Raw genomic sequence first — 25,685 nt, 5'->3', positions numbered from 1 at the left:
AATCTAATATAAGTGGTACCCCATCATCACTGACACCTAGCATTCCTATATAAGGTGATGCTTTGTGAGAGAGTTAAGATGCTAGCAGCAACTTAAGCATCCTCAAGGAAAAAATAATATCACTGCACCTCGGAGTATCTAGGAAGCTCTCTGACTAAACTGGAGGTAAATCCCCGGAGAGACAGCATTGCATGCCGTAAATATGAAGGCAGATTGAAATAATTCTTCAGATAACAGAGGTTTCAGCTTTAAGTATTCTACCATTGTAGTACTGTTCCAAATGGCCTAGAGGGATTTTCTTTGTGGGTGAATCCTAATTCATGTGCCCACACTGCTAGGTATTATTCTTCACTTCAGTTTATTTTTAGTGAAAGCTGGTTCTCCTATGAAAATGTGTGCCGAAAAGCAGCAGTCGTGCTATGGCTGAGGAATTAGGTAAGTCTTTCTCTGTCCTATTAGTTTGGAATTAGAGGTAACTCTGTGACTAGGTCAAAATTAGGTTGTATGTAATGTCCCGGTAGCCTTTTATGAATCTGGCTGGATACGCAGAGGTAACAATTTTAACAATGTCTAAGTGATACAGAATCCTAAATATTAACTTACAGACAAGCAGCAGCTTCTGCAGGTTCAAGTTGCTTTTGAAAGACTTATAGCTGAAAGTAATTTGGGAATTTGACACCAGGATTACTTTTGATGGAGGAGCTTCAGATGTTAGTATGCACTATTTGAAGATTAATATTCCTGAAAGTGTTAGCCTCCAAAATGTGTGGTCAGAAAAGGCATCTGTCCTGAAAACCTTGGCTATTCTAAATACAGTGGGCATTTGTCTAGAGTTGCAGGCATTTTCAGATTTGGGATGGCTGTAGAGAACTTGTTTTTCTTATCTCCTCATTTTATGGTAAGGAGGACTTATGAAGGACATCATGTAGGGCTGAATGAATATGGCAGCAAGAATCTAAGCAGCTGCTTAGATTTGGGGGTTGATGTCTGCTTAAGCGTGTGATAACCGTACCTTATACCTTAATTATGATTGCTTGCAGTGCTTACATGTATAAAAATAAGTGTACAAACTTAAAAGACAGGCTTTGCTTGTTTAGCTGAGCTGTGATGGCCTCTGTGCCAAAAAAGCTTTTGAAGATCTAGAGGACAAAGATATTATTTATCACCATTTAGATGTTGGCAGCTATTATTCTGTGCAGTTCTAACTTAAGCTGACTGGGAGAAAGAGAACATACTCCTTCTACTCTTTTTATGATGTAACAGTAGAGGCAGAAAAAATTATTCTGTAGATAGAGGTTTTACAACATGTTGTTACAATGAAATATTATAACTACTGAAACTATCAAGATAGCTAGTAGATTGGGAAAATAAGATTAAATCAATTTCTGGCACAGATTTCAAGGCAAACAGCATGCCAACAAACAGTGGTACTGGAAATAAAGACAGACATTAAAACCTCTTAAATCAAATCTCTGACCTGACAAAAAATCCTTGATGACATAATTCTTCAATTATTATCTGTTATATACAATTCAGCTAATTCTTTCTTAATTAACTACGTGTTAAACATGAACACGCAATCCTGAAATATATATATATTTTTGAAAAGGCTGAAAATTGTGGCAGGAAAAAAATATTTATTGTTATAAGGAGATTAGCAAAATATACTTACCTGCCAGATGGTCCACAATTACCAGTACTATTGTTGTTAATTTATGTCTGTGGCTTTGGTTCAGCCAGACAGCATTGTCAGTGTGGATGAATGTGTTATGCTGACAAGCTGAGTCTACTCTTATACCCTTGATATTTGTCTTGATTGCTTCTATCAAGATAGCAACACTGCCATTATTCCCAATTAGTTTAATAAATGTAACACATGGAGATGGTCTGTATACGTTCTAGGAGGATGTATTCTTCCATACATCCCATTTTCTGAATACTGAGTCAAAAATAACTGAAAATGTGGGTGGCTAAACAGGCTGTGCCAGCTACTGTATTAATCACAGATGAATTTCAAAAATGTATCATGTACATATTGGTGTACTCTGTGTGTAATAACCGTGGGGTACAAGTCTGAGGTGGTGTTTTAAAATGGCAATACATCCCAAATGAACGCAGTAGAAGTCTTGTACCATCCTGATGCTTTCTGTAAATGCCACCTGTATTGCTCAAAGAAAAACAATAATGTGCACCACGGAGGAAAAAATTGAAAGCCTATGGTAGATTGTAACTGTTAGAGATTGCTTTCATGATCCTGCTCCTGGGCTGTACTGCTTCTCCTTGCTGTAGATTTTCACCCCAGAAATTTGCAAAGCTCTGAGAAAGGGGAAAACCAGAACAACTTAGCCATATTAGAAGTCCAGGTTGTGCATTATGAAGAGTGTAGGTAGAAAAGTTTGTATTGATTTGATGAAGATTGTATTTTGTGAAAGACAAACATTCTCATAAGAAAAGTTTTAACACAAGAGAGCAAAAGGAAAACACATTTAACTTGAAACGGAAGAATTTTTTATTATTTCTGGAAGAAGTTTTATGAAAATATTTTGAAATTAGATGACTTTCAGGCCTGCATGACTTAACAAGGAGATTCTGACAAAACTGAAGCATAAAATGAAAGTGCGCAAGAGGTGGAAGCAGGGTCAGGTAACCTGAGAGGAATATAGAGACAGTCTGAATATGACTGTGACCATGAACATCTTGTATCAGCAGTAGTATGGCCAGCTGGACCAGGGAAGTGGAGTGACCCTCCCTGAGGATATTTAAAAGTTCTGTAGATGTGGCACTTAGGGACATGGTTTAGTGGTGGGTTTGGCAGTATTAGGTTAATGGTTGGACTCAATGATCTTAAAGGTCCTTTCCAAGGTCTTTGTTGTTGAATGGAAAAGTGTACTTTGTGATGCAGGATGTTGAAAAGGCCAAGGTACTTGATGTGTTCAAATGCTGCTGGCTGATCAGCCTCGCCTCAATTCCTGAAAAGATGATGGAGCAAATCTTTGTGAAAACTCCTTGTGAAACACATGAAGAAAAAGAATGTGATTGGGAGCAGTCAGCATGTGTTTATGAAGGGGAAATAGTATTTAACCAACCCAGGAGCCTTCTGTGCATAGATGACCAGCTGGAGGTTAGTCATTATTGATATATCCCAGAGGTTGATACTAGAGTCAGTTCTCTTTAATGTTTTTGTTTGGTGGTCTGGACAATGGGGTAGGGTGTTGTCTCAGCAAGATTGCAGATGATAAAAATTGGAAGGAGTGACTGAGAGACCAGTTGTTTGTGTTGCCGTTCTGGGCTCTGAAACAGGCTGGAGAAATGAGCAAACAAGAACCTAGAAGTCTGGCAAAGGGAAATGCCAACTGATGCACCTTTGGAGGAATAATCCCATGAACCAATACAGGCTGAGGGCTTAATGACTGGAAAACAGCTTGGCAGGAGAGGCCTGGGGGATCCTGGTGGACACCAATTTGACGTGAACCACCAATGTGTGCTTGTGGCAAAGAAGGCCAACAGCCTCCTGATCTGTGGAAGAGTGTTGCCAGTGAGTTGAGGGAAGTGATCCTTCCTCTTTACTCAGCCTGGTGGGGCTCCATCAAGAGTGCTGTGTCCACTTCTGGTCTCCTCAGTACAGGAGACATGGATGTACTGAAGCAAGCCTAGTGAAGGGCCACAAAGTTCAAGATTGGAGCATCTGACAGACAAGAAGAGATGTGTGAGCTGGTACAGTTCAACCTGGAGAAGAAAAGGCTCCAGGATCACTTTGTGTATGCAAATACCCAGTGAAAAAGTGTAAAGGAGAGACAGACCTTTCTCAGCTTATTCAATGGGGATACAGAAAGCGCAAGGGGCACAAACTGAAATACAGGAATTTTATTTTAAACATCAGAAAACTTTTCTTGACACTGTGAAGGGTGGTCAGTCACTAGATCAGGTTTCCCAGAGCTGGTGAAGTCTTCATTATTGAAGTTATAAAAAAACCCAACTGAACTGAGTCTACTTTGAGGAGGTGGTTGGACTGAATGATCACAAGAGATTTCTTGTGATGACAGTTGCTGTATGAATTGATTTTTGCATCTATTTTGAACAAAGTAATTGAGTTAAGGAGCTTTCAAAGGATACAAGTTACCCAATCTATTCTGATGTGAGAAATCCAGAAGTACACTCCTTTCTTTTCAGTACATGGCTCTGTCTTAAGATACTATCCTGACTTCTGATGCTTGTCCCACTAGAACATGCCATGAATTCTCCAAATTGGAGCATTTCTGGTACAAGGCCACACTCAAATGCTTGCTCAGTGTGCTTACTGACCCTAATTCCTCTGGTGTGTGTGTGGTCTTTCTTGCAAGTAATGTCTAGTTAAGTTTCCTTTTGAAAATATTTATATCCTTTTTTACTGACACTGTGTTCCTACAGGGCTTGCTGGTGGTACCACACAGCAAATTCTTAAGGTCTTTCTCCTCTCCTAGCAATGATTAGTTTGCTCTTCATTTGCAATCTGTACTTCTCTTTGCAGAAGTGTTTGTAGAAGCAAAGGGGAGTTTCCTCTTCTACCACTTAAAACCAAAATGTACACGAGGGAAAAACTTTCCATATAAAGGAAATAAGACCTTCTCAAAGGTGCTTGAGAGTTTCTCAGGTGAATGAGTTGGCGTTTGAATAACGTTGAAGCAATATTGCTTTTCTTCTGTATACATGGACCTGGTGGGATCTGCATGTGACTAGATGAGTAATTGGCTACCTCTACTGCTATGAGCATCTGAGTCAGGTACCTTCTTACCTGGTTAAGATTAAGTTTGTAATCTGCTGATACCAACACCTTAAAGAGATAATCTGTGCAGTATGGCAGTTTTTCCCCTTGAGGTTGTTAGTCACCTGGAACATGGAAAAAACAGTTCATTGGGGTAGAAGTATGGTTTGAGCATTTCCTGGAGAAGCTGTTGTTCAAAACAAGTGTACAAAGGTGCAAAGCTGTAAACTAAAAGTATATAAAAATATTCTAGAAGTGTAGTGTGTACTGTTTTAAATTGAGCTTGCTTGAACCAGCACTTAAATATTTCAGGTAACTTCTAAGTGTACCCGGCATCAGATTATTTTGATTCTAGGCTGGAGATTGAGGGGGATGAAGTGTTCCTGTACTATCTAACTTCCTATTGGTTGTCTTAGGTAGTTTTCTAATACATTCTTCTTCTGATCACTTAAATGATGTGCTTATGTTTCTCCAGTGACTGTATAGCATGTCTGAGGAATGCCCAAATTTAGCTGTTGTGAATATTTAGCACTTGGTTGTACTGGGATCAACAGTATTGTCCTGGTTTTGATCAAGCTCGCTCTTATGCCTGTTCTGATTTTGTTAGTAAGCACTCTCTCAAATATATGGCTCTGTAGATATGTCATTGTTATTAGTGTATTATTGTGAGATTTGATTAAAAGAGGCAGGACACTTCAAGGTGAGTGGGGTGTTCTTGAGATAGAGGTTGGGCCATGTCCTTGTTAGTCCACAGTGTGAAAGAAGGGATGATGGTATTTGTAGTTGTACAAGTTCAGACTTGCGGAAATGAAAAAGTCTGTCTAAAGTGGCTGAAATAGCTGACTTAAAAGGAATGGTACCCTAGATTTAAGAAATCAGTAGAGAGCATTCATCCACTGTGAGTGAGCTTGTGTAATGATCTAGCAACTAGAAGTTGCATATTGACATTTTTGCTAAGTCCAGACGGCAGCAAAGCAGTCACAGATAATGTACTCTCACAAAGTGATGCTATAAATGTTCTATGTCCAAAGTCATTCTGGAGGTTATTTTAGAGAGAATATCAAAGTCTTTGAAGGGTTTTTTTTAAGATCTGAAACTTCAGCCTTTCAACTTTTTTCTTGTGGTGCTTTTTGAGTTGTTTATAAAACAGTGTTGGCCTTGAAATTGGTTTGTTAGCTTTTCTTTCAAAAGAATTTTTGAGGGAAACTTGATGAAAACTTGAATCTTCTTGGCATAGGACTTACACAGTTCAGAGGGCTGTCCTTACTTGGTCTTTGAGGGCCTACATGTGTAGGAAATTTTTTTTTTGGCTTCACAGACATCAGTGGACTACTGCTAATTTGTGCTGCTTTCTGATGTTGTATCAGGTTTTATACTAGGACCAGCTGGCAGGAACTGGGGGAGAGGGTTTGAATGCCTGCTGGAGGAGGATGCTGAGTTGCAGAGGGGAGGCCTGAATGTCACCAGACATTGGAGTGTCTCCGGGGGAAAATACAGAAAAAGGCTTTTGCCAGTTGTTTTAGCAAATAGGGTTCCCTGGAGCACAGGGGAGGATGTAGTTGTCTCTGGATGGAGGGTAAGATGTGGTGCCTGGTACCTTGTATTCAGAGTTGGCTGGCAAGGTTGCTGCCTCAGAAAAAGTAGTGCATGTCTTTCATTGTATTAATTTTGGATCTTTGCTGCATTGTAAAATGTGAAGGGCATTGCACTGTTTGAGTGTATAACTTGTTCTTAACTTCCACCTTACACTTAATGCATTGGATTTGCTGACCTCTTGCCATAATACATCTAAGTAAAGTCTAAAATAAGAATGTGTTTCTGTGATCATGGCTTGGGGAGCACAAAGCTGGTTTTAGACATATTTAAAGGAAAGATGTAGTTCTGCTTTGCAGGCTACAGCATCATAAAGAAGTTTAACCTATATCTGGACTTATGTTCGCAACTGTTTCTCTCTCTTTTCAGAGGTGTTGTCAAGGTTGACATCAATTTGCAGAAGGTGGACATTGACCAGTGTTCGAGTGAAGGGTGGTTCTCGGGGACACACAGGTGTCATCTCAACAATTCTGAGGTATGTCTGTCTATAAGGGACTTCACTTCAATAACAAATCTTTCCACTGTGAGTAGAGTTCTGTAGTATAAATGTTATAAATGTATAAATTTTATAGGTGTTAAATGTGGTTTGTAGGCTAAAGAAATCTTTCTGTGCAAGGTGTTATGGTGTGCGTGAGTTTCAGGAGTGCCTGCATTTTAGAATTATTGGTGTTAAATGAAACAGAAGCTAAGTTATTGTGAAGAAGTAACAGTTACAGGGGAAAAGAATATTACCAATGAAATGACTTATGAGGTTCTGCTTTGCAAGTCAAACAATTATTTTGTGCTCAAAATGAAAATAGGCTTTTAATGTCTGTCACTTTTGCTTGGACAGCTTTGCAAAATATAGTAGAAGTTGCTCAAATGCTAATGGTAATTTAGTCAGAAAAACATGATCTTTTGATAGAATGATACAGAATAACAGGCAGAATTGGATACTGAAATTCTTTCTTAGTAGAAATGCCAACATTTTGACAGAACTGACTAAAATGTTTCTGTTCAGCTCCTTCCTGCTTCCCCTTTCTTCTGAAGGTCTGTGTCTGACTCCATCTGTTAGCGTATCATAGATCATTCAACCTGGCCAGTCATGTGTTCAATGAAACTTTAAAACAAAGTACATTCAATGATTTTTCTTATTATGGCTATTGAAGTTATTTTCAAAGGCACCCATTTGTGAGAGTAGGCACCTCTTGCACTTCTGTACTTTGAGAAGGGACAGTAGGGAAAATTGACCATTGTTTACCAGAAGTCAGGAGATATTTCCCTAATTTGCTGTGAAATGCCAATTTATCAAAGCCAAATCTGAATTTGGGAAAACAGTTGGTCTTGGTGAATTCAACTGCTAGCGTTTTTGAACAAGAACTCAGAATTTTTGTAAACATTATTTTTTGGGGGTCTTTTTCACTTTGATTTTCAACTTGATTATTTTCTTAAAATAAACTTGAAATGAGAAATAAGGAAGTCTTTGATACAGACTAATAAAATATTAAATATTTCTGCAAATGGAGAAATATATTTTTCTTTGTGAAGTACTTTTTGTCTTCTGAATTCAAGGGAATACTTTTTAAATGTCTCATGTTTCTTCCTAGAAGGAAATGTTGTTTCCCATGTGATCTGGTAAACCTTGTTTTTTAACATATGATAATTATCTTGAATGTGATTATATACTTTGGCAAGTGCTCCTCCTTTTCTTGATGTCTTTTGAGCAAAATTTGTCAGCAGAGGGGTGGGATTGTAAGTTGCATCTCTTTCTGCAACCAAGAAGAGGGGCAAAAACCCTAACTCTGTGAGAAGACTAAGAAAAAACAAGGCAAAAAGAAAATGGAAAAAATGAAAAAAAAAATCAATGGTGGGATCACCTGGAGCTGTTAATAACTTGGGTAAGGAGATGAATGCCACTTCATGAAAGGCTTTTCAACTTGTATGCAGTGAATAAACCTGCCAACTGTTCTTTCTTCTCCACAAACCTGCCAGCTCTTCTTCCTTCTCCACGACACTTACTAGACTGTTAAATCAACAAGGCTGTCATGGCTAAGAGAAGAACATATAGGTAATGGAAACCTCCCCCAAAATGGAACTTGCAGGCAGGGAGTGCCTTTTCTTACTGCACCTGAAGAGGATGAAAGTCCTTGCTTAATAAGAGTAGGCATGGGGAGTTGCTGGGAACAATCTATAAAGAAGCTTTCTCTTCTTTTACCCTGTGGTCACTGCTTTAGGAGAGTTCAGTCTGTAAAGAAAAATGTACTTTTTTTATGAGCAGGTCTCTTGTGGTTTAGCCCCAATTGGCAACTAAGTACTGTGCAGCCCTTCTCTCACTTCCCCTGCTGCCAAAGCCATGTGGAGGAGAATTGGGGAAAAAAAGTGAAAACTTGTAGGTTGAGATAAGAACAGTTTAATAATTAAAACAAAGTAAATCATAATAGTGCTAATGATAATAAAATATACTGCTACTAAAATGATGAGCAAAACAAGGAAAATAAAACCCAAGAACAAGTGATGCTCTTCCCAGTTCTGAGCGTCATGTTCTGTGGTATGGAATATCACTTTGGCCAGTTTGGGACAGCTGTCCTGGCCATGCTTCCTCCTGGGTTCTTGTGCACCTCCTCTCTGGCAGAGCATGGGAAGCCGAAAAGTCCTTGACTTAATGTAAGCATTACTTAACATGCTGATGTTTTGACTGTTGCTATCAACATTATTCTCATAGTGAATCCAAAATACACAGCACTGTACCAGCTACTAAGAAGAAGCTATCTCAGCTGAAACCAGGGATAGTTTCAGGAGCAAGTCTCCTGTGCTGCTTTTTGTACTTTGTTTCATTGGAACCTATTATGTGGGATAAAGGTAACTTACGTAATTGTGCAACAATGTTTTCCACAGTTTTCCTCATAAATGCTGATAAAATGATACTCTGTATGCTCTCTTTTATCTACTTAAGAGGCAGGTACAGAAATCTGCTGATGCTGGAATGCTCTGCCCCCGTTTACAAAGTCTGTCTCCAACTGAGTAAGGAAGAGAATGGAGACTTCTGGACTTCCAGTTCTGCTTAAGTTAGATGCTCCTTGCTCTCTTCAGTTTTGTTAAGTGACTTGAGTATTTAGTGCAGCATAAGCTTTGTGCAGACTGCTTGGTAAAGCTTTGCCATAGTGAATTTCTGCTTTGGCTCTGAAAGTCTGTTTACTGCATAGCCCATACCATATGGCTGGGCTACCAATGCCATTAAATCTAAGGCATAAAGCTCAATATTTCAGAAATACAACTCCCCTCTTCCCTGATGCTATGAAAACATAGCTAGTGACTTAAGGAATGAAGAAGAGGGAAAAAAAACCCCAACCGATGGATTACTTAAAATGCTTCTTTACTTTGTCTTCTATTTCAATTAATTTTATAGTGGCTAGAATCTGTTAGGCACACTGCAGACAAATTCCCCTATTTTCTATGCTGTTCTGAAATGTTTATTTTCTAAATAAAAATCAGTTGAAAGGAGGGAGATGGAGGTGCATTGCAGCGAATGTAAGCGTTTGGTAAGCCAGTGGTCTGTATGTGCTAGACAGAAAAAAAGGGAACGAATGGATGGGATCCAACTTCTACCAGGAAATAAAGAGGCTGTTGTTGAAAAGTACTGTGCTGCCTTTGCATGGCGTGGCACAGAGTCATTAGGACATGATGCTAACTGTGACACTGGGATTTGTCTTTCAAAAGTCATGAAGAGTAACCTGATTGTGATAAAATAGTTGAAGTGCTAGTCCTTTCTTGAAAGAAAAATAGCGTCTGGTTGAGGAACTAATGAATATTATGATTCAAATATGCAAAGTGCCTAGACATACTATTCCTGCTTAAAATTCCATCTGTCTTTAGGTTTAGGTGTTCTTCCTTAGGATTGGTGGCTCTTAAATATCTTGCTTTAGTTATGGTGCCGTAAAATTGAACACCAAACAAAAGCAACCTCAGGGAACTTTGTATTTCCCATTTGTAGTTTGACTACTTAAATTCCTGATACATAGTCAAATTTTTTCCTGATTTGTTCTCTTTTGTGGACAGTACACCCTAATTTCATAGCAGCCTAGATGAACTGGAAGAACAAGAGTGCACTCCTTTAACCTCAGGATAACTGGAAGCTGCTGAGTCTAATTAGGCAAGAAGTTAAGTAAGAAGGAACACAGGGAAGCCAAACTGCAGCACTGGTTAAAATCTGTTTCAGTTGTGACTCTTTTTCTTTTTTTTTAATAATTGTATCAGCCCAAAAGAGGCTGATGGCCAGGTGTTATTTTTTTGACCTGGAGGAATAAAGGTCAGCTCATAGTGAAGCATGGAGAACTACAATTCTCCTTCCTAGCCTCCAGCTTGACGCTCAAATAGAGAACAGCTTCCCCAAAAGCTATATGGGCAAGAAATTTGGATTCTGTAGGACTGCTAGAGATGAGGCATGTAATATCTGCAGAGTTAAAAATAATTAAATTGGGTAGACCACAAAATAATGCAGACAATTCTGAAATTAACAAATGTAGAAAAAGTGTAGTTGCCCAATAACAAATCCAGAGTAATTTCATTGCACAGGCAATGCAGTACGATGTACTGTCAAGACTGGTTATGGGAGGAAGAAAGCATGCATTTTTACCCTGTTTGAAATTCTTGAAGACTGTTCTTTTATTATATTGGATTTCTTCCCCATACGTGCTGTCAGCAACTGCTGGCACTTTTAGTAACAACTTTAGAGTTCTTGTAGAGACACCAACAATAGAATCAAGGCTGAGGAGCATCTGAAGAAATCAGCTGGTGTAGCCCACTGAGCTCGGCTGACTGCTTCCAACCAGCAGCAGTCTGTGAAAAGTGGCAGTGGACTCCACACTGTTCCCCTGTCCTTAATGAGCCTGCCAACAGCTTGCAATGTGAGGCAGGCTCAGCTGACATCCCTTTGGGTTTCAACAGTATTCCACAAATGACAGCGTGCAAAAATATCCAGAGGAAATGAGAGAGGCAGAGTAAACAAGAAAGCTGCATTGCTGTCTGTATACAGTGTCTGTATGTCTCTTTATAGAAAGATGCATAGGCCTATTGTGTGTATTCTACACAAACACAAAGCCAATTGAGAAAGGAAAACAAATGTGCATTACAGCCAAAATCTTTTTTCCATTGTTTAGCAAAACATTTGGGACTGTCATATTTTGTCATACTGTACCCAGTACTACAGACAAGCAGCTGAAAAAGGGGGAGGCGGGGGTTGATTAAAAATAGGATTGTAATAGGGACTGAGTTGGAATAGAAGGGGAAAAAAACACAAAGGCTTTCCAGGTTTTTCAAGCAAATGCTTTTCAATGCCCTTGTCAAAGTGGGAATATTAATGTACATAGTCTGTGGGAGAGGAAGCATGGCTGGAGATTAGCATCTGAAGTCCTAACTCAGTGGGTCATATCCAGTGTCATTGGTTTTGCTTATTACCTGCATGTGTTTTCTGTCTTGTCTGTTAGAAAAAGTGCAGTCAGAATGAGAAAATGTGAAAGAAAATGGTCTTACGGAATATAGTTAGCTTCTAATTTGGAAACAATCATTCTTGGAGCTACAGATTGCATCCAAGATAGGGCAAGAGAAGTACCCAAACCAGAGTAGGGAGTTGTATGTCAGGATATATTTCCTCTTAGAAGAAAACATCTTTAGTGATAGAATCCGAATGCTGTATCAAATCCTGGGCTGAAGGGGAAATCTAAGGCAGAAAGGACAGTGGCTCCTTTTAGTATGCAGGGAAAGAAAACAAAGCCAGCACTTTGGGATTCAGAAGCAGAAAGGTGTATCTGTTCTTTCCAACTGATCGCTGCTCACACAACCTGGGGTATTTGAAGAGCATGCAGTAGACACAAAGAACATTTCGGATGCTATTTTAAAAATAACTTTGCGTCATCTGCATTCATGGGAAAAGTCCCTTTGTGACTGTAAACCAGATCTAATCTGGCACTCCCCCAGACACTGTTACATAAAATAAGGTGGAGGTTTGACAGAGTTCTCAGTGATAAACAAGGTGCTATGAAAACCAACTTTCAGTTTAAGGAAGAGCTATGTTGCTTAGCTACAGCATTTTTGCTTTTAAGAGAAAAATTTTAAATGAGACTGTATTTTGCAGGAGCTAATCTTGGTTATCAGTGTTTTCTTGAAAGGAGAAGACCTTTGCAACAATTCCTTTCATCCTAGTTAGCAGTATTAACTTTGAGCATTTAAATTCATCTGGGTCAGTTCTATTTGCTGCTGTTTTTCTTCCCCCAGAGTTAAAACATGAAAAGTGGTAGATGGTTGGCTGAGTGATGTTGTCTGTCAGAAATTAAAATAGCAGGGAGATATTTGGTTTATCTTGCATATGACAGGCAATGGTAGCATTGCATCAGTTCCCATTTCTTTCAGAGCTATACCTACAGCTTGGGATCTTTCTTTGCTTAATAGAGCATCCTGTTAGACAACGCTGATTAGCTGAACTGGTGCTTCTTTCTATTGTATTTGGGAAGGGGTGAGGTGAGCCCCAGAATTTTAGTTAGCTGGTGGAATGTGAACAAAATATACGTGGTGGTAGCAAAGGGAAAGTCTCTGAGAGGGGGGTGGGCTCAGGGAAGAGCTCTTCCCTGGAGAGAGGCTGAGAAACTCTATCTGTGACTGGGGCAAGAAACAGAAGATGGAGGTGTACTGGGAGCCACAGAAAGCCTTGCAGCAAGGAACCTGGGGACAGTAGCCAGGCTGTACCATTCTCTTGGCAGACTGGCTGTGAATTACCTTTCCCGGATGTGAAGTGATAGAAGCTGTATCAAATCCAGGCATAAACAGAGCAGAGTTTCATTCAGGACTCTTGTTTGTAATTACTGCATTCAGAGGACTGTACAATATCTGCAAAATGTATCTAATAGCATTAAGCACAGTTAGATATATGCAAATAGATAAATATCTATTTTGATTTCAAAGAATCTGGTCTGTTCTGTGAGGGATTTTGATATGCTTATTTTGGAAGATATGTAAGTACTCCCATATCCTGTGAGGTAAAATAAAGACTATTACCACCATCTTAGAGCTGGGGCACAGAGGCTAAGTGATTATATCTGAGCTGATAGATGCCCTGACTGGAGTTGAAGAGTGATCTCCAGGTGTGCAAATTACCTCCTCCGGAGTTTGGTTTCTGCAGAAAGGTATGACAGGCATTTGAACTGAGAGTCCTGATGTACTCCAGCCAGGGCCCAGGCTCCATTGTCTTTAGAATGGGATTTTGGGGTGCATTCCAGTGTGCAACCACCCACCCCATACTTCCATACTTCAGGAAGAGTTAAACATCCTCATATATTTTTGAAGCCTATGTCTGACCAGCTTAATAATTTTCTTAATGATCTTGACTTGTAATAGAATTCTGGGCAATAATGAAATCACCTGACCTCCTCTTAGGTAAACACACTGTTGCTACACTTGCTGTCATTGTGAAGGACACAGCTTCCTATGAACTGTGCAGACTCTGTCCCTGACTTACACATTTAGCTATCAGGTTACTCAGGCAATAAGCTGTGGAGAATTTTTTGGTTATTAAATTAAGACAGTTCTGCTCATGCACACGTTCTACAGTTTTCTTGAAAATAACCCCCCAGGGACTTGAGAAACAACTAACTAATAGAAAAAGTTCATTGTTTATCTTACTTAGAAAAAAGGTTTTATGAAATGTAGCAACTGTTTTTCCTGCTTTTTTTGTACTTCATGATACCTGCACAAGAGGCAAGTTTAATTTAACCTGAAGAAGAAAGTTCATTCCTCTTTTTCTATAACAAATTAAAATTAGATTGAAAACATATTAAAGGTCCCAAGATGAAAAACTGGAGAAAATAGCTGCTGAATCTTCATATTCAAAGCAATGTACTGAGTCATAGTAATAGCCTTAATGGGGAAAAAACTAATTTAGTTTTATTTTTGAAGCACAGTTTAATAGCATTAGACATTCAAATACAGTAATTTTTATTGGTGACTTCTGGTAGGAGGTGAATGCTTTTTGAAAATGAAAATTAACTGCTTTTGGGTTACCTAAGCTTTTGTTTGAATCCCAGTAATCCTTATGATTTATCCTTATGGTTTGTATTTGCCTGTACTGTAAACTGATGGCTATGAGGTCATCTGTTCACTGAGGAGGGGCTCATCTCCTGGAAATTTCTTAGTCTTTACTAAGCTGCTTTATATCTTCTTTTGTTTCTTCATGACTTTCTTGCCCTTTGCTCTTTTAGATCATTAGTATATTAAGCATTAGTACTAACATGAGAATGCAGAACATTTGATTTTTGATCTTTAGATTTTTGAGTATTACTTTTTTTCTGTATTTTGGCTAGTTTATAAGCCATTACTGAGCTTCATCATATTACTGCATTTTTTTATCATTCATCTCCTTTAAGGGTTTTACTCTTCTATCTATCAGTGAAAAAGTAATGAAAGAAAAAACACTTCTTTCCATCATTTTATACATATAAACTTCTTAAGATGAATAAAATATTTACTGTCTTTGATTCCCCCTTAACTTACAAGGGATGGTGAGGGAAATTAGATATTGCCATAGAGACCAATCAGACAATTTTATATTTGTTATACTGCACTGTTTTCTTCTTGCAGCAGGATCAGAATTCCTCTGCAGTTAAATTTGGTCCCTAGATTTACCACAACTACTGTTCTCAAGGCAATCAGTTTTCATTTACTTGCATGAAATAGATAGTAGGATTTGCTTATTGAGCTCCACTCTTTTTGTCAGAATGTAATAGTTAGGGTTTTTTCACCACTAATTCCATCAAACCATTCTGATAATTTTTTCCTGTTTCAAATGTGGTTTGCTAGGGAGAAAAAAAGTGTTCACGGAGTGATATAACTATGCATTCTAATTTAAGCAAAGTGAGTCCCATATCTTTCATCTAAATCAGTCATGGTCTTACTGTTGCATTTTAAAATACAACTATGTTGGCTTCACCTGAGAAACAAACTGAACTATTTCTGTAGCTGATAAATTGAATTACTTGTACTCCTCAAATGTTTTTTTGTGTATGTGTTTTTATATAAATATATATTTACAGCTAATCTGTGTATGTGTGCACGTGTATGAACATCATATAAATGCATGTGCATGAGCATCTTTATAGGTGTATCTGTGGAACTGTGATTGACTTGGTCCTTTGCATAGAGGCATTCTGCTAGAGCTGCTTTGTAAAGAGATGTTACAGAGGCTGGGGAGATAGTGGTCTTTGTTTTGCACCAGTACAGGCTGCATGACTGGAAAGCAACTCTGCAAAAAAGGCTTAGGGGGGTCCTGGTGGACACTAAGTTGACCATGAGCCAGCAGTGTGTTTTTGGGGCCAACAGCCTCCTGGGATGTGTTAGGCAGAGCATTGCCAGCTGGTCAAGGCCTCCTCTGGAGGGCTGTGCCCACTTCTGGGCTCCTCAGTTCAAGAGTCATGGATGCTCTGAAGGGACTCCAGAGAAGGACCACCTGAATCATTAAGTGTTTGGAGCACCAGTTGAATGAGGAGAGACTGAGTGAGCTGCGACTGTACGCCTGGAGAAGAGAATGTTTGGGACATTTTATCTATGTGTGTGAATACCTGATGAAAAGGTGTAAAGGCGACAGACAAGACTCTTCTAAAGGGGTAGTCAGTGACAGGACAAGAGGCAGTGCTTTGAACTGAAGCAGTAAAAGAAACTTTTTTTTTTTTTTTTGTTGTTAAATTGTGAGGGTGGTATGACACTAGAAGAGGTTATCCAGAGATGTGATGAAGTCTCCACTGTTAGAGATATTCAGAACCTGAATGTACATGGCCCTGGGAAACCTGTTTTAGCTGAACCTGCTCTGAGCAGGGGTTGGGACTGGATGGCTTTCAGAGGTGCCTTCCAGGCTCAGCTGCTGTGTGATTTTGTGATCAGCTGCTCTTTCATCTTTTGCATGATTCATTTTTGCTGTCTGATTTATATCCAGAGAGTATGGTATCCCTTTTGACCTTTGTGTTTCCACTCTGCTTTATTTACACTTATGTCAAGATTCTCTTCCACTTCAAACTGCTTTTGCTTATCACTTGTTTCTTTTAAACTTCTTATAAGTGTGTGAAGATGTGCGTGTAAGTTTTTTTTGAGAAATCATTTACTTGGCACTTTTTCTATAATAAGTTCAACACTTTTTTCTTCTATTACAATAGAAGAAATGGAGTAAGTATATCCAGGTACTTATTTTTTTCAGGTAGTAGCAGTAAACATCTCTACTTATTTACTTTCAGTACTTTGAAAGCTGATTTAGTAGAGCTGACACTAAAATTTTGAATTATACGGGCTTGCTGCTTGGGCTAGGTTTGAAATATTTTTATCCCTTCATATATATTATCTAAGTATCTAACACTTAAATCTTTGAGTGGAGGGAAGATCTGCAATATGGGTATGGTAATGGGATTTAATTGGGCAACGTATGCTGCATGGTAAAATGTGGGGTTTCCAAACAGACTAAATTAGACTGCAATGTATAAAATACTACCCTGGAGTTAGAGAATGGCTAGGGCTACTCAGTAAATTGTTATAGGCTTGTTTGAAATTAAGACATTTTGATACTTTTTTTCATCCTGAAATGCAGTGAAGCCAACACCAGCAGTGCATTTTCCTGAATTAACATTTAAAAAAGTATTAATTTTGAAATATGAAAATGTTTTTCAGGGTGCTGCTCTATAATTTGTGTAATGTGAAAAACTGATAAAACTTGATCAAAAATGTGCATTAGTCTTAATCCTTACTTATGGGGAGAAAATAAGAAAAGGACACTTTGAGAGAGTCCTGTTGTATGGTAATGGAAATGGCTTGGTGATAACATCGTGAGCACTTCTAGAAACCTGTCTATCAGTCAAAGCCCCACCAATAGTGTCTCTTTTTTTGTCTCTTGAAAGGTTTAGAAACTTTTGATACCATTTGTCCAGTTCTGTCAGTAATCATATCTTTTGCTGTTGGATATTCATTATGTTTTTGAGCTCACCCAAAACAGCTTGTCTCTCTCTTCCAAGAAAGGAAGTCAAATAAAGCACCACTCCAGAACTTGTAAACTCTTACCAGACATGATAAAACATCCTTACATTCCAGTGTGTACAAGACATGGCACAAATAGGTTTTAGATGTGTGAGAACAAACATTTGCCCTGTAGAGCTTAAGCTCCTGTGTTCATATTGTTCCAGAGCACTTCAAAGTAAACACCGCTTTACACTAGCTGAAGGAGACATTTCTTGGTAAATTAGTTATACAGAATTTTTATATGGGTAACTAATAGGATTCTTGTTTGAAATAAATGTTTAAATAAGGTGTTCCAATTGTCCTGATATAAATATTCTGGAATATTTTTGTGAAAAACTCCAAGACTGATTTTTTTTTTCATGGTAACAGCATGAATTTTAATTTCAAAATTTGAGTTTTCTTGCAGGATAGGACTCCATAATAATGCTTTCTAAGGGACTGCTATATTGCTACATAGACTGTGTAATTATAAGAGGCAATTTTTATGAAGTATTATTCAGTCAGCTACTTAAGGAAGAAATATTTTTGCATATTTAATGCACATTTCAGTTATGTTTCATTTCCATAGGTGATTGACTGTTGCTTTTAATTATGCATAAGTGGATTATTCTAGCTGCTGTCTTTTTAAACATTATTTAAAAGAAATGGTACATTATAGCAGTCGCTTTTGTTAGAAGCGTAACCTAAAAAATATTTTCTTCAGTGATTACATGATTATAAAGAGAGACATTTTGCATCTTTGTCATTATATTGCACTGCAGCAAATTGAGGTGTTTCCCCGATTTGTATATCTTTGTTGTAAAACTGCTAGGTGGTGAAAATGTTAAAATACCTATAATAATTGAGATGCATCAATTTTGAAGTCTTTACTTCTCACTGAATTTTCTGTAGTCCTTGCATTAATTCTATATTTAAATTTGTGTGTATGCTACATGAGAAATGACTGTCATGTCTTACAGATGTGGGAGAAAAAAGTTGGTGTGTATGTGAAGCACTGTGTATGTCGGGGGATCCTGTGGCCAGAGGAGCTATTCTCATAAGTCAGAGCTACAAGGTTCAATGTCCTACCAAGAAAAGAGTGATGGAAGAAGAGGAAGGGCTTGAAAAGCATAAATTGTATACAACAGCTTAATACTTACCTTCTTAGTAAGACTTATATGGCAAGAATAACACTGTTAACATTAATTTACAGTGAAGGAACATCTCACTTGTCAATTACAAACATCAAACATTTGACTCTGTGCTCTTACTTCACTCCTTTAGTTTTCTCCAAAGATATAAACACCGTTACAAAGAACAGTCCTTGTGGTTTTTGGTTTTGGTTTTTTTTTTCCCCATATTATTTCTTGCCTTGATTAAGTCATGGATAATTTTGGGTTGCAAGTGTGAGACTGTTTATAGTTATCTAGTCAGATGATCCATTACTCTATGAGTTCATAGCAATAGCTTTACATTAGGAATTGGTCTTTCAGTCTGTAGCATGCAGACATTTCTCACTAATATAATTTTAATCCTTGTCCTGAAGAACAGAAGCAGTAATCTGTGAGTGGAGCTGCTGACCCATTGTGTTGGCCCTCAGAGCTCCAGTTGCGTTTTGTTCTGCTGACGAACTTTTTCGAGAGCATCCTCTGTAGAGAGACATTTTAGATCTTCGAGGGAGAATGAAAGCAAATGGGATATGTTCTTCCCTCTTGCAGCAAAGGCTAACCAGCTCACCATTCAGGGGATCATGCTCTCTATCACCTTTTCAGGTGCTATTGATCTTTGTGTTCAATCTTTGAACCATCAGTTCAAGCAACATAAGCGTACTTTAAGTGTAGCTCTGTGGACATGGACCAAATTGTTAAGGTCAGACTGGTTCCTGGCTGGCATTCTTTCTGACTTCTGGAGCACCTTTGTGCAGTTTAAAGGAAGTCTTTTGTTTCTGCTTCCTCTTTTTGAAAGGCTGTTACCAATAATTATTTTTGCTTTAATCTGCCTTAGCATCATAATTGGGTCAATCAGACCCTTTTCTTTTTACCTTCTCCTTCCACCAAAACCCACACCACACTTTGCTTTTTTGGAAAAAAACAACCCTAAACAACTATATAAATTTGTGCTCTTGAGTCTGCAGTCTTATTTTAAATTGGAGTCTCTAGCTTAGCTTAGCTTTGGTTTTAGATTGTGTTCCTGGTTTTTAGAAGTATGCAGATATAACTGATGCTATCTGTGTGCAACTCTACCTTAAGTCTGGTTTTGCTTTTCTTCTCTCTGGATTGACTACCCACTGAAATGCATTGGAGTTTTGGCTTTTCTTTCTAAAATAATTTTTGATATTTTCTATTATTATTTTCCTATCATTTTTATTTTCTTACCAGCTTATGTAGTGTCTTTAATAAATACAATCTGTAAGGCATTGGGCTGAAGTCAGTTTAGAAACTGGCAGAAAGTCGTGTGTTGTTCAAATGTGTGCGCACTCAGGTGCTTGGGGAACAGGAGGCTGTTGCACCCTCTCTTGGATGGAGGGCTGCCTTCTCTCTGTGTGAAACCCCTTCTTCCAGCCCGCGAGGGGATGTGAAGGTAACTCTGCATTTGCTTGTGGTGTTTATTTTGCCCTGATGACTTTGATCACAAATGCATAGTGATGCTGGGGATATTTTCGTTGTTAACCAGGCAGATCAAGTCAAATTGACAAGAAGCTGAACATGAGCCAGCAGTGTGCCCAGGTGGCCAAGAAGGCCAATGGCATCCTGGCCTGTATCAGGAACAGTGTGGCCAGCAGGTCCAAGGAAGTGATTCTTCCCCTGTACTCAGCACTGGTGAGGCCAGACCTGGAGTACTGTGTCCAGTTCTGGGCCCCTCAGTTCAGGAAGGATATTGAGGTGCTGAAGCAGGTCCAGAGGAGGGCAACTAGGCTGGTGAAGGGACTCAAGCACAAGTCCTGTGAGGAGAGGCTGAGGGAGCTGGGGCTGGTCAGCCTGGAGAAGAGGATGCTCAGGGGAGACCTCATCACTCTCTACAACTCCCTGAAAGGAGGTTGTAACCACGTGGGGGTTGGTCTCTTTTCCCAGGCAACTATCAGTAAGACAAGAGGGCATGGTCTCAAGTTGTGCCAGGGGAAGTTTAGGTTAGATATTAGAAAGAATTCCTTTACAGAGAGGGTGGTCAGACATTGGAATGGGCTACCCAGGGAAATGGTGGATTCTCCGTCCCTGGAGATTTTTAAAAAGAGACTGGATGTGGCACTTAGTGCCATGGTCTAGTAACCTAGCAGACCTAGCATGGTCTAGCAGCGGTAGTGGATCAAGGGTTGGACTTGATGGTCTCGAAGGTCCCTTCCAACACAGCTGATTCTATGATTCTATGGTTCTATGAAATACAGCGCAGCCTCTTCTCTCTCTGGTGTTTAAATGCAGACCAGATACCTTTCTGGAAAACCCTTATTAGCCATTCACATGCCATTGGGATCTGGATTGAGATGTTTTGTTTGAATTGCTGTGGTCTGTGTTACATAGGTGGTCAGATTATATCCTCTAATATTCCCCTTTGTCTTAAAATATAGTCAATAAAGTATGTATCAGAAGTGCTGAATCATTTCATCATGTGTGTCTTTCGCCCTGTGCTCCTCCTGGGGAGCATCACTGGACTGGTCACATCTCTCCCTACAAGTAGTCTGTAAGAAGAAAAAGAACAACTAGATTTTTGATGCCTCCCTGAGATTGCCAGTTTGACTTGCACAGAGGAAGTGCTGCAGGTGTGAGCCAAGTCAATCTTCTTTAGGATAGACAGAAAAACACCCAGCATTTTTAAAGCAACTAGTACAGTTTGCTTCTTCTCCCCACATCACTGTGGCCATCTTTAAGGAAAAGGTTCAGATTCAGAACAGTGGACATTAGACTTTCTTAAATTTATTTTTTGCTCTTTTTCCCTACTTGTGTTAAGTAGGTTCTCCCTTAAACCACTGCTGGCACTGATCTTGTGAGAGTTGACTCAAGAAACTGTGCTCTGACTGAAAGGTAAAGATTACCTATTGGAGGGTTGATGAATTGTCAAAACTTCTAAAGATGTTTACAATATATACTCAAAAATGAGTATTTTTTCAGCACTCTCAAAATAGTGTTGTTTTTATCTATTCCCTTTTCTCCCTAAGAATTCCTTGTTTCTGTCAGAATGTCACTGACATTTCATTTTCTGATAGTCCCGTATGTTGAGGTGCAATCTAATCTTCACGGGAAGGGCCACTGGTCTAACTTCTTCAGGACAAATGATAATGAGGATGTGTTCTCTCGTGTGATACTGTGTGCCAGAGTTGCTCTAGTTCTCTGAAGGTATGGAAACAAATGTTAACAACTCTTCCCCAAAAAATCCCATTTGTACTGGGAAGAAGTGTGATGGGTTTTGCATCACAGATACAAGGAATACAGGCATGTTTATCGTAATGAAATTAAATGTTCCTAAAAGCAATTGTAAATTAGACTTGAAGAGGTTGCAGTCAAGTAGACTGTATTCAAGCCAAGGAATAGGAAACTTGGAAACAAACGGCTCTTCCTTATGATTAAAGCTAACATTTGTTGAACTACTTTGTCAGCCTCTGTCCCTGACAGGTAGGCCATTAACTTGATTGTTGTATAAGGACAGTAGTTCAAACGTGGGGTTGTAGCAATTAAATCACTGATACCCAGTTTGTCAATACATCCAAGCAAATTCTGGCAGAGAAGCCCTGTGCTATAGCTGTATTACCTGTGCACCTTGCTGTGTGCTATTACTTTATGGAACACAGCTCAGCATCTAAGTCACAATGAGAAGATCCTTTCCTAATTTTTTTTTTTTTCCTAGAGCTTAAAATTGACAACAATAAATAAAAGGAAAAGAGATCAGCAGGCTTCTAAGCTAAAAAAAACAAAACTAGTGTAATGAAAGATAAATGACAGAAGCCTCTTACTTAAAGATGTAATTAATTGCAAGGGCTTAGTGACGATATTAACTAAATAAATCAGATAGGGAAAAAGGCATTTTATTAAGTTTCAAATATGTAAACTGAGAAAAATGCAGTCCTATGGATGCAAGTGTTTTTATTAAGGTAAGTGAACAATTTTTGTTCAGTAGAGAACTATGTAGAAAGTTGTTATAATGCAAATTATATATTTGTTATAATGCAAACTTTAAATTTAAATTTTTATCGGGCAGTATTTTTACTGGTAAATCCCTTGGTTTAGTGTTAATTTTAGATTAGCTAGACTGAAAGTAATGCAAAGTTTTTCTGTAATAATAAGTTTTTTACCCGACATAAGTATAGTTCTGATGTTACAGGAGACAAGGATTCATAAGAAATTTCCAGACGCAGCAGAGCAAGAAGTTGTTGCTATAAAGATGCTATTGAGCACCCATAAAGTTAGTTTGTCCACACATGGTCTCAGGGTTTTCGACTCATCATGTCTGCCCACACCCAAAATTCCTACATGAGAGCCACTGTAATAGTTGAGGCAGGCCAGGCAGTCCTCTTCAGCTGCTGGACCAAAACTTCTGAGGGATCTGGTGTACTGACTTTTAAGCACGATATGAAGTACCACAGAAATCTGGCAACTGGTAATTTACATATTGAGATGATATGAGGACCAAAAAAAAAAAATCTACTTGGCTTGAAGGGTTATGTCTTGGTTTACTCCTTTCTCACTGATGTCTGGCTGTAACCTTTTATGACAGCGGAATAACTTTAGTTGAGAAGCTGAAAATCCCTTCCTTGCTGCAGGATGTTCCAGCAGAACATTACTGCAGAGGAGCCACAGAGGAAGTGTGTCTTTTGATTTTGAAGTGAATGTCATCCTTTCAAGGGTAGTTTAAAAGATTAAAAGAGAAAAAAATGGAAAACAGTGGAGGCTACTACATGTAAAGTCAACAGAAGCTTGTTGGTCTGGTCAGATGTTCAACTTTTTCTCATTAGAGAGTGATGCCCTTGAATTCTGTTTAGAATTGAACTGAAAGGGGCAACATTGCCTATGCTATTTTACAGGTGTACCAACAACAGCTGGAAGTTCATTAGTATTCTATAGCATCCTGTGGCCTTTAGAAGGACATGAATTTCTGAAGACTTTCTTGGAAAAAGGTGGGAAAACCATTACGTTTTGGTTTTGCTCTGCCTGAGAAGTAAAAGTAGATCAAATAACTCCATTATGCAAACAAGTAACAGATACATTATTCATCTCTGTCGCTCCCAGTTCATGAATTTTGTATATGATCTACTTCCTTCCATTTAATGAAGAAGCTAAAAACCTCTTTGTCCTGCACTAAGTAGCTCTTTCTTTCTTTTTTTTTTTCCTTCTGTATTTTAGCAATGTTCTTGCCAGAGCTGTCTCGTAAGAAGTCAAATCAGGGTCAGGATGTCCAGTTTACCCAAAGTGGAAAGGCTGGAACTAGTTTTAAAATTCAAAACTCCAGAGGTGGACATAGTATTTGAGACTTGTTTTACTGCTGCAGTTGGTAATTGGTGTGTAATTGCATGCCTGGATGGAATGAGAAAAACCTGATTTTAGAACTAGTTATTCTAAGAAAGAACCTAACTAAACTATTGTGTGGCAGGCAGCATATCTTGCTGCTTGTTTCACATACCAGTCTTAGCTTGACAGGAGGAATCAGAGAATACTTGAAGATTATTTAAGATTAATACTGACAGGCTATTAAAGGGCTACTTTTTCCTCTTGTTTACACAGGGTTTACTTGAATGTGACTCCACAGACTCCAAGGAGCTGCTTCTGAGTCAGGCTGTCAAATCATCACTGAGCCTTGCGTTTCTGAGCAATTTCAACCTGAGGCATTGCTCTAGCAACTGTCACGTGTAAGGTGACAAAGTCCCAAAGCATGACTCAGAAGTTTTTAAAATTATTGCTCCTTCCCTTCCTTGCTGTTTTATATTTGTGCCTATTACCTAATTTCTGTGTTCATGATTTTTTACGTATTTTCTACACTTTAATTTCTACTCATACAAACTCAATTTAAAATCTCAAAGTTAATCTGTGCTCTGACTTCTTTATAAGAGACGAAATCAGGTTCATGTTTGTCCAGCCACCTTTAGTGTATCATATAGTTACCAAGGATTGAATTCGGAAATAAGAATGAAATTAATTTATCTATCTGAAACTAAGTTACTTGGTCTTTAAGGAACTTGAGGAGCACCTTTCTCTGAGGTTGTGTGTGTTACTGCTAAAATTAGAGGGAAAAATTTCCTAGACATTCGTCTCATCCAGGTCTACAGCAAGACCAAAGTTATGAATAGTTTGAACCAATCAGTGCTTTGTCTAACACTGAGTGTTAAGTGCAGGTGAGTATCTTAAAAATTTCCAGTTCAGTATTTTAATGTTTCAAGTGTAAGTGTTTTGAACTTGCTTTTCTCAAGTATTTTTATGCACTTTGCCTACAACATTTGTCAGTTAATCAGTAGGTAGCAATGTCAGTAAGAGGCTTCCAGGGCTTACCCTTTATGGTTGACTTTACCAGGATGGAGTTTTTATATATGAACCACTACTAAAATCAAATTGCCTTTTTTTTTTTTTTTAGTTTGTTTATTTCCATCAGAAAAGAAGAAAAGTAGGTCCAAAAGCTGAATATAAATACACAAACTGTTCAGTTCTCTTGTGACTGATAGGTGCTGAGCAGTCTAAACTTTTTTTTCCTTAGAATGTAGTGAAAAATTGAGGAATTGCCTTTCTCAGGGATTTAATTACAATTATTTGTGTTGTCTTTGGTGGCTGTAGGGTAGTTAGACCTTAATGACCTTGTTTTAAAAATAACAATGTTAGGAAGAAAGGCTTGAAACTCTTGTTTCTCTATGACAGTGCAAACGGCAATAAGAGAACCAGCAATAAAGGAGCCAACAATTAGGTTGGCTGTTTAAAGTCTTTCACCCTCGAATGAAGGCTCTAACTCGAATCCTTTTGCAAATTGGTTCAAGGTCCTCGATCAGACCTCTCCTGCCCAGAGAAGTTGTGGATGACCTATTCCTGGAAGTGTTCAAGGCCAGATTGGATGAGGCTCTGATCAGCCTGCTCTAGGTGTCCCTGCCCATGACAGTGGAGTTGGAACTAGATGGTCTTTTAGGTTCCTTCCAATCCAAGCCATTCTATGATCAAGAGTACATTAGAAACAGGATAGAGTGATTTAAACATCAGTGGTACTGAAATGCCACCTGAATTTGCAGCACAAGCTTAAGTGCATTCTTAATATGAAGTCTGACTTGGGAGTGACTGAAGAAATGAGGTCAGTATACTGTAAAACTTGTCTTCAATCAGAAAAGGTACAAGACCACTCTGTTTGGATTTGTGGACTACCCACCTTTGTAGTGAATTTTTTATATACCTCC

General features: G+C 38.6%; 1 protein-coding gene across 2 annotated transcripts in view; it reads left to right on the top strand.

Moving 5' to 3' along the window:
* GPR158 (G protein-coupled receptor 158) overlaps positions 1 to 25,685 on the top strand; it is a 185,983-nt gene that overhangs the window by 8,101 nt on the left and 152,197 nt on the right. For both annotated transcript variants that reach the window (XM_027658741.1, XM_027658740.1), the window contains exon 2: positions 6,704 to 6,809. In XM_027658741.1, coding sequence (XP_027514542.1) covers positions 6,704 to 6,809 — 106 coding nt within the window. The remainder of the gene's footprint in view (positions 1 to 6,703; positions 6,810 to 25,685) is intronic.

This window comes from Corapipo altera, unplaced genomic scaffold (genome assembly GCF_003945725.1).
Source record: "Corapipo altera isolate COAL_440 unplaced genomic scaffold, ASM394572v1 63, whole genome shotgun sequence".
NCBI classification, from domain to species: domain Eukaryota; kingdom Metazoa; phylum Chordata; class Aves; order Passeriformes; family Pipridae; genus Corapipo; species Corapipo altera.
Note: the sequence above shows the minus strand (reverse complement) of the source record. Positions and strands in the feature narration are given on the sequence as shown.